Below are 16,517 nucleotides of genomic sequence, written 5' to 3' on the forward strand. Positions count from 1 at the left end.
CAGATCCATTGTAAGGTCCACTGCTTATTTTCGCGATACCAGACTAAAATTAAAGAGAAATGTGTGCCACAACAAGGCAGATTATGAATAATTTTGAGCATTTGAGCTCAGCAAAGTTCTAACATGGGGTACAAGTAAACGTACAACGTAAATAATCGAAACTGGAATTTTGTAGGATTTACAAAAATGTACATCAAAAGGAAAGTTCTGGTTTTCTCGTCTCTAACGAAATTTAACGAAATTGGCCTTATCGCCAACTCTATGTGAAAAACCAATTGGGTAAAATAATTTTTGTTTTGCTTTATAATATTTGAGGAAGACCTTTTAAATCCAGAAACTTTCTACTGGGTATTTTTGAAGTTGTAATAAAATGTATATAAAATGGACTTTGAATAATTATCTTAGAGAAGTATGATTTCTATGAATTAAAGCGGCTTTAGAAGAAAAGCATCTTACGAAGGAGATACATATGTATAAGCCCTTGTTTTTGTAGCGAAAGCAGAAGACCTTTAATTTGTGCCACTCCTTACAAAATAGAAAGGTGAAAGGCCTTTTAGCTCCTGAAACTACTATCTACTAGAATATTTTTAAATATTTTTCTTGAACATGCCAGCGAAATACCACAAAAGCAAAATCTTAATTTTTTGTAGTGGTCTTATTAGCGGACCTACAAAAATTGGCAAGGTGTCCTTAGAGTTATTTAAAATCCTGTATGCAGCAGTTTCAATTAAATCATCTCTTAACATATTTTTAAATCAAGGAGACAGATCTGAATACTAATGGCGAAATTAAAGTGAATAATTCTTTTGTGCGTCTTCTGTGTGCTAAGGTTTGGCGTATTATTTTATAAAAATATTTAAGTCGCTTCTAAGCTAACAATATAAGGTTTATAGGATATGTATAAGCTGGGATCTCGAAGAAAAATTTTGCCTATCTAAGTGAAGCGGTGTGTATGCTATATATAGTGAAGACGAACTATATAAAAAAAAAACCATACTCTGTAGCAGGTATCTTAAATATTCTTCAAATATTATCGACATTTCTAGATTTTTGTGCCTGGAAGACGAAATTTTTTCAAAATGCATAAATGCATCTGGATGGTCGAGGAGTATTTCTGCATCAAATATAAAATTAAAAAAAAAAACTGTTGCTTATGTTTTTCCCCCCGATATAATGACTGAAATTTATAACCGGGCAACTGTCTGTTGTACCACATTCACAAATGTTTGCTAAGTAATATTAGGTGAAATATGTATCGTTTTTTAAACAAATTTATATTAAAACAAGTACGCGCAGTTTTTAATTAGTTCGCCAGCACACTGTGCGCATGTATGTAATACGCGATTATTATATCGATCGATATCTGTGGTTAGACTTGAAGATTTCGGCTGCAATAGTAAATTCATATTAAAGCTGATATGCTTATAATTACACTTAATACTTAAGATATTATTTAATATAAATTACTAATTATTAGATAATACGAGTTATATACAATAATTGTAATAAAAATAGTTTCTTTTGAGAAAATTACATTAGAAACCCATTAAAAAAATATGCAAGAATTTACAATATCACAAAAACTCGGTATAAGAAAAAATAAATTGGCACAATAGCAAGCGACAAAATATAAAATTTTAAGATTTTTTTTTAATTGCTATATCTAAGATTTCCAATGAAGGCTTCTGTAAACTTTTCACTTTCTATTAAGAATCCAGCACTTCATTCATTATTATTATTGGTATTCAAAGTACTCGAATTGCACTACTTAATAAGTTTGGCAGCACGAGTTAGATACAATAACTTTTTAACACTCTTAGCACAACTAGTCTGGGCGCTTGGAAGTCAACCTTTTATTAGCAAGTAATTGCTTTTTAATTAATTATAGCTACTTTACTTACTATTTATCTCTTCAAATTCTTCTTTTTTGTTTTATACTAATTACATCATATCATGTCGCTTACACAAAAAAGAATATAAACAAACAGTATAAACAAATATGGTGATAATAGTGAGAACTCACAAAATACTTCCCAAAAAAAAAAAATCGTAAACTTGGAAATAAATGTTTATATAAATTTACAGTTAAAAAAAAAAATAAAGCTTAAAGCACTACACTAACTACAGCAACAATTCAATTTTTTCTNCGTAAACTTGGAAATAAATGTTTATATAAATTTACAGTTAAAAAAAAAAAAGCTTAAAGCACTACACTAACTACAGCAACAATTCAATTTTTTCCTGCATGGCTTGTAATGGATATCCCACATTTGCTGCAAGTGTCATAATCCAAAAAATAAAAAAAAAAACGAGAAAAACGCCTTTAAAGATTTGAGTTTATATATACTCCCATAATAAAAATTAATATATATTTTATTCTAGTGAGTTACTGGTAGTGGGTACATTATTATTATGACACTTTTGCAGCAAATGAGCGAATGCATGATTCAATAATTATAATTATTATTGAATCATGGTGCGAATGTAGGTACCCGGATTTAAAAGTATTTCTTAATATTTCTTTTTTTACTTTTATGTAAATATCTTATAGGCTATGTTTCTCCTTTTCATGGCGTATCAACTGTGAGTTGTACAATAATTGCGTTCGTCGCGCATTTCTTTCCTTTGCATTCGTTTCGATGTTTTGCTGCAGATTTTAAGTATCTCTATTCTCTCTCCGGTCTCCCACATTTCTCCCCACATTACATCAGCAGCCCCGTTGTGGATGAGTGTCATAAAGCACTAGTAGTGGTCGCATCTTTAGTTAAATGTGTCTCGATGTCCACACGACAGATGGGACAATGTTTATTGGTGACCAACCATTGATCGACGCAATCGGTGTGGAAGAGATGCATGCAAGGTAAGCGGCTATAAAGAGAAATTAACGAGTAAAAGAAACTTGAATGCTAAATTTTTCAATAAAATTTATATAAAAATACATATCGTTAGCTTAATTCACAAAGGCTCTAGCAGGAGAAGCAACAACATTTTAAAACGAGTGGTATGTAACTGCGTTATTTTTGGTAAGAGCACTTTAAAATTTTGATTGAAGGTGTACTTTAACACCTCCTACCAAAAGCTATATGCTCTTGTGTTTGAAAAAATTAAAGTATATTTTTTGCATTAAGGATATCGAACGTTCTTATCACTGATCAGCAAGGAAACTGCGTTTTATTTACTATTTCCATTTACTAATTCTAGATCAAATATTTATTAATGCGGGAGAAATTTTAGTATTGAGAATAGATCTCTGGATTTCACCGTGCCCTCGGATGTTAGATGATCCCAAGTGTGGTTTTCATTTATGCATCAATGCAAGGCACCGTAAAGAGTCCACGCGTTTCGGGACACTGTTGGCAGCTATAACTTTGAAGTAGTGAATGACTTTATCTACCTAGGATCCAGCATAACACCACCAACAACATCACCCTATCGAAATAAGATGAGAAGGCTTTGGACTCTCTCGATAAAACTATTTTACGCAAGATCTACGGCCCTGTACGCATGGACGACGGGTATAGATAAAGATGGAATGACGTGACGAACTGTATGAGCATTTTTAACGATATGGACATAGTTAAAAGTATAAAAATACAGCCATTAAGCTGGCTTGGACATGTTGTACGCATGTATGACGACGCACCGGTGAAAAGATCCTTCGACTCCGCCATACAATTTCACATCTTTTCTATTTTTAGAAGTTACTCGGACCAGGGATGGAACCTAGATCCTACCAAGAGGTAGTACGCAACTTTAACCATTCGTCAAGAGCGACCGCATTCGTTCCCACGACAGTCGGGTCTACGTAACCGGAACGACCCAGATTTATATTTGGCCAAGGACTGTCACTCCAGCAACACTCCCCAAAAACATTTTGGGGAACTTGTATGCTGCTACAACAACAACAACAGCGACCGCATATTAGTAGCAACAACTGGAAAAATAAACAACAATTTTATTTACTCACCGCACATCGTTTTCAATCTCGAATAACGACAAACATATGGCACACTTCTCAGCATCCTCATCTGACTCGCTGGGGCGACGTACTCGCTTATATTTATGCGGCAATGTGTTACGCTCAATAATTTCCTAATGTTGACAGAAAAAACAGAAAAAAATTAAAATGAAAATAAATAACCTTTTAAGCATTTGAATTACCAATGTGGCGCCACGATTTGGCCTTATTGCAGAGCCAATTAAAATGTGTGGCCCAATTGTTGATAGCGGCGTGGACAACCCAATTTCCAAATGTACCGGTGAGTAATGATGAAACATGTGGTGGTGCACAGCCGAACGGCGACGTTGTTGTGCCTCATATGGATAATAGGCCTGGAAAGCAAAGAGAGAAGACATTAAATGTATATATTCATCCCGCATTCTTAGTTTGCTACTCACTGGATCCAAACTGGATACCGGTCCATTGCTGGCATGCACGCACGAACAAGTATTCGGTAGCTGCGAGCGCCAACGGAAACTGTTTGTCAAATTGAGTGGATTGGAGGAGAGATCAATAGGTGTAGGCGTCATATGTCGGCGATGTATTTCCTGTATATGCTGTTGGCGATACCAAAGATTTTGGTGCACCGGATATGGTGGCGCTGCGCCGCCATGATGGGCACCACCGTGATGGCTGGAGGTGCTCGCACTAGCTGCACTACTATTGCCGCTGGGATGATGAAGACTTAGCGTAGGGAATGGCACACGCGAACGTGCATTTACGGCGAATGTTGGATAGGAAATCATGCTACCAACACGTTCGTCACCGCCAACGGCACCGCTGCTGCCCGCAACATTTAGGTGGCCAGCGGGAGCGAGCGAAGCAGCCTCTGGAATCGAATTTGATGGCGGCCCTGCAGCTGCCGCAGCGGCAGACACATAGCTTGTCGCTGTAGGCGAAACGCCGCGCATGTGCTCCGTGTTGACAGTGGCGGCTTGCGCAAATGCTTGAGCAGCGGCAGCGGCAGCTGCCGCACCAGCCAATGTTGAACGACTTCGGCTGAATGAACACGAAGGTATGAGCGGTGGCTCTTGTTGAGTGTGAAGCGTGCTACGTTGCAGCGGCGGCATTTCGTCGTCGGGGCGTCGGCAGTGTAGATAAAATGGCGCTATTTGCGGTATTGGTGGACTGCTGTTACTGTTGTTGCTGTTATCACCACTTGGCGCGCTTGGGTAGGTAGCACCGCTGCTGCTGGCTGTGCCACTTACGCTGTCGGCAGCCTCAACACCTTCGTTTATACCGCCAGCTGATATACCTCTAGCGTAGCGTGAAGCGCCATGACGCGTGGGAAAAAGAAAACTATTGCCCTCAGTGCGAGTCTGATGAATAGGCGCGTGAGCGGCGGGTACGCGACTACCAAATAAATCTTGCAAAGAGACCTCCTCAATGGTGGGTATTGAAATTATGGTGGTGTCTGTGCCTGGCGCTGTTGCTGTGGCACCAGAACGCAGCACAGGTATTGCGGATCGACCCATCGCCGCTGCAGCCGGCATATTCAACTGTGGTGAACGGCGCAGCCGTCGCATTTCCGGACATATGCCGTGCGTCGGCAACTCGTGCAGCATTGGGCGCTGATGTTGTGATTGGTGAGCCTGTTGTGGCTCGTAGAATGGATTCGGTGCCGGGCGCGGTATGTACTTGTAGTATCGACTGCGCAGTAGTGAAGAAAAGCGCTGGTGCTGGGGTTGGTGGGCCTGCTGTGGCTGATAAACAGCATGCCTCATACAATCATGATGATGCAGCGGCCGCTGGGCCATAGCTACTTCGGCTTCCATATTAGAAAGAGCCTGCTGCTGATTGCTAGGTCCAGCAGTCTCCCATTGTTGATAGCCTGGGGGAACAACCGCGTAGGGATGAATAAGTGGACCTGACGCTGTTTCATCTGCAACAGTCGCGGTACGTAAGTAACTCGGATGTGCCCCATCTATTGCTTCGATTGCAGATTCATTTGTTTCATTGGCAGATCCAACGTCGCCGCTTCCAAGCGGTGCTGGCGCAGGCGTATCTTCGTCGGTGGTTAAATCAATAGAGAGTATTGGCTCCCGAGTGGAATGCACAAAAACGACATCATCGTCGTCGCCTGTTGAGTCCGACAGCCAATCTAACTGCAAATCAGGCGCTGTTAAGACAGCTGTACTGCCGACGTCGCCACTTTCTTCGTCTATAGATGATTGATTATGGACTGCGCTGGCGGACGCATTGGTTGTGGTGATCTTACCGGCGGATTTAGAGGTATCAGCAGCAATCGATGCACTAGGCACAGCACCGGAATACGTAGGCTGCTCGTCATCCAAATAGTGTGGCATCACTGAAGGTGATGACACTGCAGCTTCGTCTGTGGGCACTGTAACTGTGGCACCTACTTCACCAGGATCAGCTGGAGCCGACATTCTATAGCCCGCGCTATATATATGTGGGTGTTCGTCCAAGTCACTATCTTCCAACAATACCACACTGTTTTCTGTCGCGTGGCCTTGACTGTGTCCGGCGTAGGTAATAACATACGGACCTGGCTCCATTGCCGCGCAAATCTCTGTCGGTGCTGAGTTACTGGGCGGCGTCAGAACCCTAGCGTGCTGTGGAGGCTGCTGCGGAGACATCGGCTGCGGTACTTCATCCACTTCACTGGACTCGTGCACATTAAGCATGCGCCAAATTTTGCGACGTGCGGTATGCATGTCGGCGGAGTCCCCGCTATTGCCGCCGCTGTACTCGTGTACTACATCAGACCCATCGCGAACACTCTGCCCTCTTAGGCCGCTACTGCTGATGCGTGGTATTTTTGCGGCACTCGATGTGCCGTCTGTTGCACGGCTGCTGGTGGGTTCCTCTTGTGAGTAGACTCCCTCCAGCCTATCTCTGCTGTCTGCGTCACACTCTCGCAGCCAGGCCAGCTCATTTGAAATTCCACCGCGCCTGAACTGCTGTTGTTCGCGCTCGAGTATGCGCCGGCGTTCACGCTCCCGCCAACGTAAAAACTCATGCGGATTGTGCCTCTCATGTTGAACACCGCCTGCAGCGCTGGTATTGCTATGAGCTCTCGGCTTATGCAAATTCCAGATGATCTCGTCATCATCATCGTCACCGCCATCGTCTTCAGTCCGATTTGGTGCTCGGCTATGGTCGCCGTTGAATAGGGAAAATGCTGAGCTACCAAGCGAGCGAAAACTTGTTGAAGAATGCGCTTCATCATTGCCCGGATTGGGGGTGGCACAATTGTTGTTTGATGCACCACTGAAACTGGGCAACGCATCCATGTCGGCCAAGTCTTCCATATTATCCACCGAGCCACGATTGCTGATCGAACCGCTAACGCTTCTTCTGCCTTCTCCAGCAGTACCAGCACTAACACTGACACTGCTTTCGTTGCCCCCACTTGAGCCCACCACATTCGAGGGCTTGCTTTGCTTTTTAATGGCATGCGTAGTTGTGGCTGTGTTTGTGGTGCATGTGTCCGCGAAATTGGCGTGCTCTGTATCGGATGCGGATGTCACTTCATCGCTAGTATTTAGCGATATTGGGGATGTGTTGCGTGCACCATCAGTATGCGCTAGCGCCTCGTTCGATTCAGAAATCGGATGTATGAATTCATCGTTGCTCATTCCTACTGCGGCGCTGCTCGCCACCAAAGCTTGTCGGCTAGTAGAGGCGCCATCCATTGCTAAAGAGGGGTCCTCACACTCCTCGGCTGTACCTGCGTTTGCTGCTGTTGTAGTTGATGCAACCATCATTTCATCATCCAAGGAATCAACAGAGGCGTTGCCATCTGCGACAGCGATGGCATCAGCTACAGATGCGCTGCTGGTTATAGTAGACACTGCGGCATAATGTGGGGTACGAGTTTGACTAGTGCGTGGCAATTGCCTTTGAGGCTCTGAGCTGTACACCATACTACCTACATTGGTTCCATTTGTTGTAACTGCATTGCACTTTTGAGTAGAATTGGCAAGCACTTTTTTACATTTAATTTCAGTCTTTTCAGTGACGGCATCAGTTGAGGCCGTTGCTGTTAATATAGCCCCAGCACTTGGTTGGGAATCAGTCACCCAATAATTCCCCATGGCATAATCGTGTTCATCGTTCACTGCAACGGCGGTAGCAGCCTCTGCAGAGTCTTGCAAGTGTAGCACCGAACTGGAACTTGTGGCGACATTTACAGATGCTCGTTCTGGCCCCACACCAATATCCATATGCTCAACGCGTTGCATTTCTTCTTCAATGCTACTAGCTGTCATAAGTGTTTGCTCGGCCTGTTGTTGCTCAAGAAGTGTGGTATGAACATGATCTGTGCCATGTGCTGCTTCATAAGGCGGTGGGTTTAGTCTGCAAATAAACGGAAATTATTTTGGGAATATTTTTATGTTAGAACTGTTATTTGTGGCATTAAAAAATCTCACCTTCCGGTGTTGCTATGCGAACAGCGGCATGTGTTCGACAAACATTTATTGCACAACAAATAAGGATCACGTCGTATATGGCATGCATCGTAGGCACAACGTTGGGGGGAGTGACCGCCGTCCATTTGCATAAGAGACGCCGATGTTGAATGTGCATGCTGGTGTTGATTCTGATGGTGATGATGGTGTTGATGCTGATGCTGGGTTTGCTGCAAGTGTGGAAGCATATGTGCATGTGGATGATGATGTGGCCGATGCGCCAAAGAATGACGATGCGAATGCACATGATTGTAATGATGCACATGATGACGCACTGGTGCATACATTTGTACACCAATAGCACTAACCAATGGCTGAGCTGGTGCTGATTGCGGTAAGATATTTGCGGTTGCATCATAGGACAACGGTGTGGCAGTAGCTTCATAGTGTGATGTTACATTAGGTGGCGTATGTGGACTGAGCACAGAAGGCGGATAGTTGTGCATGTTGTGATAGTTAGCCACTGCAGCAGTGGCAGCAGCAGATTCAGCTGGTGTGCTCATGTAAAAAGATAAGGGGTTTTGCTAAAATAAGGGAGAAGATAAAATTTTACTAATAATTAACTTTATACGTGTGGATGGTAAGCGTGAGTGACTAACTGTCTACATATTGTAATGCCTAGCTCACTACTGCCAAACCACAAGCGAACTGGTATATTATTTACTTCGATTGACAGGCCCAACGTAGATGTTCGCTCGCCGCGATCGTAGACTATACCAAACGTACCGGCTGAAAAAAAGAGGTGGATTAAAAAATATACTAACGAGGTAAATAATCAGAAGTACATATGTATATACATCTACACTACATACATAAGGAAAACCATTCGAAGAGAAAATATTTGCCTATTTTACTTACGCCCTGCACTGTTGATTTCCATTTCATGATGATAGGTTGGAACTTCAATTTCGTGACGCAGATGTCGCCGGATTTCTTCTTCATTGTTCTCCATTTTATGGTATTTTCTCTGGTGCTCTTACGAATTTGTAGGTAATGCGCTTTATTGCACTTTGCTGCCGCAAAATTCCAATCTTAATAATTGCATTGATTGCACTTTAGTCAAAAGTTGCTATTCGCGTCAGCAGTAGAACTAATTTTCAAAAGAGAATGCCAGAAATTTAGGGCAATGTAATTGACTTTTATACAAAAGAGGTACAAACGTATGTATGTTAAATTTATTAAATAGTTTACTAAAATATTACATTTAATTACTACTAATTACTTACTATGTAAATAGTTTTCCTCTTAAGATAAATATTAACCTTTAACTGGTATCGTGGGGTCCATTCGGGCCTGTGAGTATATCGCAAGGTTAATAATATAGAGTGAGTGTATCGCAAGGTTAATAATATAGAGATGAAATTAAAATTTTACGTTGATTTCATCATACGAGGATAAGGAGAATATCGCAAAGAAAAATTTAAATTGTATCTAAAAAAAAATGTAATTTTAAAATAATATCAACTGTTACTACAATTTGTGTATTAAAAACTGTTTATTTGCTCTTTTCAATTGCAATAATTTTGGACCTTCGATACCAAAAATGTGGAAAAAATATCGTCACCAGCTAAGGGTTAAACCAAATTGACTGCAATAACAATTCTAACCTCACTTTATCAAAAGCTAGTTTCAAAACAAAACAAGGAACAAGGAAGAAAAATGTAAAAACTAAACTAAAAAAAAATCGAATTTTTAAACCCTTCTCATACCTGATTTACAAAAATATATAGGTATGTAGGAACATCTGGTATCCTTGACAATAATCGCCCAAATCTGAAAGATGGTTTTATTATAATGACATTTTATTTAAAATGCAAGGAACTTTTTAGTGGGTTTAATCACCGTAAACATCACCTAAACTGAAATTTCCGGAGTGTTGGCTACCCTGCTAAATACATAAACGAAGCAAAAAAAACGTGTAATAGGGATGTGAGATACCGACACGCTATTTAATATACCAATATCGTTGGTCAGTATATCGGTAAATCTATATCGATAACAGAGAATACGATATTTTGTTTCGATGTCTGAAATACTGGAAACTTTTCTTGGGTTGAAAATAAAAATTAGTTGTAAAAAATTCGTTTCAGCAAAACAGCCTTTGTTCGAATTAATATACTTTTTTTTATCAAATTTATGTTTGATTTTTATTAGATTTTATTTATAAATAGTTTAAGGCAAATATAAAATTTCGTTTATGTTTTGTTAAATGTAATAAAATAATTTCATTTATGTATTTTTAAAGGTACTGTACTCTTTTGTGAGTAGATGTGAATCGAAATTCTGGAACTCTCGTCTTTTTTTGCGCCTCACGCCAAGTTGTTTCTTTTAATTTAAAATCTAATACCTCTGGAGATTCTTTAGATAGTACTAGAACCCTTATCAAGTCATTTAATACTTCTTGGGTTGTTGTTGTTGTTGTAGCGGCTACTTCTTTGGTGAAAGGTTTTGGCTTTGTTGACGTTATTCGTTCGAAATAACTGTTACCGCTTACTTCCTTCAAGATTTCTTCTAATGATGGGTAACGTATTCAAAAAGATGTTGGAATACGTACTTCCTCCGAATGCGTTTAAGGTCTCCCTCCGATTCTTAGTCTCTCTAAAGTGTTTACAGCGCAGTTTATAAAAAGTTTGGGGTATCCGGAATTTGGAGGAAATTTGTTTTACAAAATCTTTAAGAGACTTTCGGAATCGTTTAAGTGTGTATTCGCCAAAAATTTAACAAAATACATTAGGCTCAGTGAGAAATCTTCTACGCGTGGAATGCATGATGATGAGACTTCAAAAAGTGTCCTTGATTATAACCAAAATACAAAACTACTATTAAATTAAAACCCTGCATACCAAAGTTCCCGAAATCTTAACGAAATCTTTAGGAGTATCTCATTTCTGTAACGTTTTTTTTTTAAGAATCTTCAAAGAAAATTATATGAAGTGGTTGACACGAACTAGTCAAGAAATTTCTGTACGAAAAATAAAGTAAATTTTGAAAAAATGCATTGCTTTACTGCTTTATTTTAGAAAATATGGCGAAAAATCGGATAAGATTCTTACAAATTCTTTAAAATTTCTCTACAGTTCAGAATACTCTGAAAAAGTGTTTTGCAGGGAAACTTCATCTAGAAACAAAAGTAAAAAGAAATATTTTAAGTATTGTCAATTCACACCTAATAACAAACCACTAAAGTTATCTCAAATTGTTGACCTCTGTATTTTTATTGACTATTTCATCTTCGTTGTTGCCGATATTCAATATATCGATGTTATTGTAGTAGATATATCGGTATCGGATATAGTGAATTTAGAATATCGCGATACCGATATATCGAGTTTTAATTGCCGATATGCATCCCTACCGTGTAACCTCCGACAGGGCTGCCACAGACAAATTAATCCAATTTTGTAGCGACATTTCTATTTTAGGGATTTTTAACTTTTAGCGCGCACAAAAAAAAGTAGTTACATATAAGTCTATCAATAAAAAAAACCTATTAAAGCCCTTACAACATACTATACGTACTCAATTTTTCTCTTAATCAGCTCTGACTCGAGATTAGACGTTTTTTGCCTACATATTATATGTAAATATGTTTATTTTAGATACATATGTATGTATGTATGTACATATGCACACATGCAAATGCATTTCGCAGGCCGGATATCTTTGGATGAATAATGGGGTATTGTTAGTACATAATAGAAGAATAAGCAAGAGTAGGCAAGTAGGCTACCGGTAGCTGATATCATGAAACAGCAGCTCACCAAAAGAAATGCATACGTATGTAGATAGTGTTCAATACACACACGAATTTAGTATATAATTCTTATTTACCCTGGCTAGGCGCATCATCTAGTCTGCAGTTTAGTAAATATATACATATGTAACCCCACCGACCCCTTCTTCAATGCTTTATATGTATGCATACATAACAACCGTCTGTCGGCAAACTCGTATGACGGCAACAAAAACAGCTGCGTTCTCAGTAGGGTTACCAACCGTACTATAAAATATAATATTGTACTATTTCAGTCTGTGTACAATATATCTACTGTTTGAAAAAATATAGTATGAAAAAGTACAATATTTTTGTCAATTATAAATGAATACAAATATTTATTTATTTATTTGTTTAACTAAATTTGTAATAAATTATGAATTTAAATAGATTAATTTCAGCGCTATTTGGTCGGGCTTGGCTGACATATAAATATATTTCAGTAATTTGCAAGAAAGGTTTTTTAATAAACCTTATTTTTATTAAAGGGAAATTTGTCATTTTAAATTTTAATGGTTTGATAAGTTTTAAAAATGGTTGGTGAAGCTGGGCATGAGAATGAATTACCTAATTTTTTTAATTTATGATTATTGATGTGTGTAATTTTTTGTTAAATAGAATTGCAATCAACGATTATATTAAAATATTAATTTCACTTCAATTAGTAATATTTTATTCCGCATAAATCTGCCGTTATCAAAAATTTACTGCTGTCAAAAAATATTTCATTTCGCACAGCAGATTGGCAAAACTGTCTCACCATATTAAAATAATTATTCAACAGATTTCCCCAGTCACATTTAATCATTTAAATTTTTATTGCGATAAAGCATACGACACTTTCATATTATGCGCGTTCCTTATCTCCCAGAAATAGAAAAAGTCCGAAGTAGTCAGATTTAGTCCAAAAAGCGTTCCTTAAAGCTCGGAACACTTTGACGACTGCAACTTCACGACGTAACGACAGCGACATCATTTTGTCGACAAATGTCGCCTTGAAGCCAGCTTCTTAAACATTTTGAAGACCTCAGCGACATAGCAAACAGCTGATTTTAAAGTTTGACATTTTGGTATATTTATTTCACAAATTGTGTATTTTTATTTAAGTAAATAAGAAAAACATGAACAATCAAGAATATGTGATTAATTTTGCGACAATTTAATTTTGTAGCACTACATCTACTCATTGTCGCCGGCAAAATTAGAAATAGATTTAATTTGGCGACGTCGACAATTGCAGTCCTGCAGCCAAGATGTCGTGCTGTCGTCAAAATAATTGTGTCCGTAAGAACGTGTATATTTAAAATTTGACAGATGCTGCTTGTCGCTTGCTGTCGTCAAAGTGTTCCGAGCTTTACTCGGATATGACAGCAAAAATGAGAGAGCAACAGTCAGTGAGAGCGACTCTCATCAGTCCGAAGTAGTCAGAAGAATTTTTTCTGGCAAAATCCTGAAAAGTGTCAAACTCAACTGAATTTAAATTAACGGAAATTAAAGANTTTATTGTGCTTGTGCTTGTGTGAATGTGTTTTGTACATACATTTCTGTTCTTATTTGACGTTAGTTTTGTTGTTGCCATTCTTTGGACTAAAAATTTGGTTTTTTGCGTTCCTTTACTTTTCCTGTTACTCTCTTTTAGTGAGCGCATTTTGCTTACGCTCTGGCATTTTGACACTTTTCAGATTTTAGTCCAAAAAGATAAGGAATGAACCTATTAAGAAATGCTTAAAAACTGCCAAGAGTGCAGAGAAATATATTTTTCTTAAGAAATGCATAAGAGAGAAAAAGATGTATACGTAAAGGCGTTTTACTTTTTCTTTTAAATAAAATACTATATACATTTTAATAACAGTATATTTTTGAAATTTTGTTTAGTTACTATAATGTCTTAGAAAATGCTGGCAGCCCTGGTTCTCAGCTGTAGTTTTGTCTTTTATGTATTTGCATTTCCTTTTAACGTTTTATTGCTTCTTTTATTTCTGCCACTTGCACGCATTTATATGTGTATATATATAAATACATACACACATACACACGTCCATCCATACATATCTTATATATCTTTTTCCGTTTTTTACCATTTCTTGCGCTTTAAAACACGGAAATCACCACCCTTCCTACTTACACATGTATATATATACTTACATTTTCTGATTTGACTGCTTGCCCAAGGAGCCTATTTACCAGCAATCCACACTGCACCTATATTTGCTCAGGCTTATGTACACGATGCAAAAACAAAATTCAAATGAAGCTGGAACTCGTATTTAACACACCGTAGACACTTCCGTTGTTTTTAGCACTACACTTTGGCCGAAATTGAGCTCCTACCGCCTCCTACACCGCAACGCTTATTGTTTTTCTTGTTCCTTATATACTTCACTCCGTTCTTTTATTTATTCTTTATCTGTCATTCCACCCCAACAAAAAACTGCACAATTTTCTTTCATTTGCAGCCCACAACTTATTTTTACGCCTTAAAGGCTTTTCATGGTAATTTTATAGTAAATTCATTTTTATATTTGATATTTTCACCTTTGTATTCATTTCTGCAATATTTTCTTCCATAAATTCACATTAATAATCACAAAATAAAATTGTTAAATTTGCACGAAGCCCAGACAAGTTATGAAAATTGAAGGAGACTAGCGCATTGCAGTGTTGCCAGAGGAAGAAAAAGGTATGGTGCAATCAAAAACCTGCACAAAACCGGTTACTTACCGTCAAGAAAAACTGCATGACATCAATTGAAAGTATGATGTCGCTTTAAAATGTTAAATTTGCAAAAAAATAAAATATTTTTCATTGTTTTTAAATTGCGTCGTTTTTAAATTTAAGCAGGAGCACAAAAAAAATTCGCCGAGCAAATATTTTTATGACCCGTGCTTCACTTGCCATAAATGTCGAAAAAAGTTATCGATAACATTTGATGTTCTTTGTTATTCCCGAAGTGCAGGCTTGCTATAAAATCGCACTTGTTTAAAAANCATACACACATACACACGTCCATCCATACATATCTTATATATCTTTTTCCGTTTTTTACCATTTCTTGCGCTTTAAAACACGGAAATCACCACCCTTCCTACTTACACATGTATATATATACTTACATTTTCTGATTTGACTGCTTGCCCAAGGAGCCTATTTACCAGCAATCCACACTGCACCTATATTTGCTCAGGCTTATGTACACGATGCAAAAACAAAATTCAAATGAAGCTGGAACTCGTATTTAACACACCGTAGACACTTCCGTTGTTTTTAGCACTACACTTTGGCCGAAATTGAGCTCCTACCGCCTCCTACACCGCAACGCTTATTGTTTTTCTTGTTCCTTATATACTTCACTCCGTTCTTTTATTTATTCTTTATCTGTCATTCCACCCCAACAAAAAACTGCACAATTTTCTTTCATTTGCAGCCCACAACTTATTTTTACGCCTTAAAGGCTTTTCATGGTAATTTTATAGTAAATTCATTTTTATATTTGATATTTTCACCTTTGTATTCATTTCTGCAATATTTTCTTCCATAAATTCACATTAATAATCACAAAATAAAATTGTTAAATTTGCACGAAGCCCAGACAAGTTATGAAAATTGAAGGAGACTAGCGCATTGCAGTGTTGCCAGAGGAAGAAAAAGGTATGGTGCAATCAAAAACCTGCACAAAACCGGTTACTTACCGTCAAGAAAAACTGCATGACATCAATTGAAAGTATGATGTCGCTTTAAAATGTTAAATTTGCAAAAAAATAAAATATTTTTCATTGTTTTTAAAGTGCGTCGTTTTTAATTTTAAGCAGGAGCACAAAGAATTTCGCCGAGCAAATTTTTATTTATGACCCGAGCTTCACGTTATCGATAACATTTGATGTTCTTTGTTATTCCCGAAGTGCAGGCTTGCTATAAAATCGCACTTGTTTAAAAATATTTTAACTTTTTAAATTGAGTGAATATTGTAAAGAAAATTTAGATTTGTGCTTTGAAATGACAATCAGGTCTATATAATACCATTTATTATTATTATGTATATGTATTCCTTGTTACATGCATATATTTTCTGTGTTGTGTTGCGTTGCAAATTCGTGNAAACCGGTTACTTACCGTCAAGAAAAACTGCATGACATCAATTGAAAGTATGATGTCGCTTTAAAATGTTAAATTTGCAAAAAAATAAAATATTTTTCATTGTTTTTAAATTGCGTCGTTTTTAAATTTAAGCAGGAGCACAAAAAAAATTCGCCGAGCAAATATTTTTATGACCCGTGCTTCACTTGCCATAAATGTCGAAAAAAGTTAT

General features: G+C 38.0%; 1 protein-coding gene across 3 annotated transcripts; it reads right to left on the bottom strand.

Annotated features, from left to right (window-relative positions):
- Positions 1-2,186: 2,186 nt before the first annotated feature.
- On the bottom strand, positions 2,187-15,832 carry LOC108366304 (uncharacterized). Of its 3 annotated transcripts, none has more exons than XM_017620647.1 (8): positions 15,325-15,832; positions 9,295-9,526; positions 9,101-9,165; positions 8,398-8,960; positions 4,399-8,323; positions 4,162-4,332; positions 3,968-4,092; positions 2,187-2,868 (listed from the first exon to the last, which is right to left on the bottom strand). In XM_017620647.1, the coding sequence occupies exons 2-8, from the start codon at positions 9,386-9,388 to the stop codon at positions 2,733-2,735; spliced, it is 5,079 nt and encodes a 1,692-aa protein (XP_017476136.1). In that variant the 5' UTR covers positions 9,389-9,526; positions 15,325-15,832; the 3' UTR covers positions 2,187-2,732. The 3 variants fall into 3 exon arrangements, with proteins under 3 accessions (XP_017476136.1, XP_017476135.1, XP_017476137.1); XM_017620646.1 differs by lacking the exon at positions 15,325-15,832 and adding an exon at positions 14,357-14,864; XM_017620648.1 differs by lacking the exons at positions 9,295-9,526; positions 15,325-15,832 and having other exon boundaries at positions 9,036-9,123.
- Positions 15,833-16,517: the final 685 nt, after the last annotated feature.

This window comes from Rhagoletis zephyria, unplaced genomic scaffold, assembly GCF_001687245.7.
Source record: "Rhagoletis zephyria isolate East Lansing unplaced genomic scaffold, Rhagoletis_zephyria_1.1 Rzeph_scaffold_02219, whole genome shotgun sequence".
NCBI classification, from domain to species: domain Eukaryota; kingdom Metazoa; phylum Arthropoda; class Insecta; order Diptera; family Tephritidae; genus Rhagoletis; species Rhagoletis zephyria.

Excerpts from the sequence above, each read along its gene's own strand:
- LOC108366304 (XM_017620647.1), bottom strand. The coding sequence starts at position 9,388 with ATGGAGAACAATGAAGAAGAAATCCGGCGACATCTGCGTCACGAAATT. Across the intron at positions 8,961-9,100 it reads CGTTGGGCCTGTCAATCGAA|CAAAACCCCTTATCTTTTTA; the intron begins GTAAATAATATA and ends CCCTTATTTTAG. Across the intron at positions 2,869-3,967 it reads GAGATTGAAAACGATGTGCG|CCGCTTACCTTGCATGCATC; the intron begins GTGAGTAAATAA and ends TTCTCTTTATAG.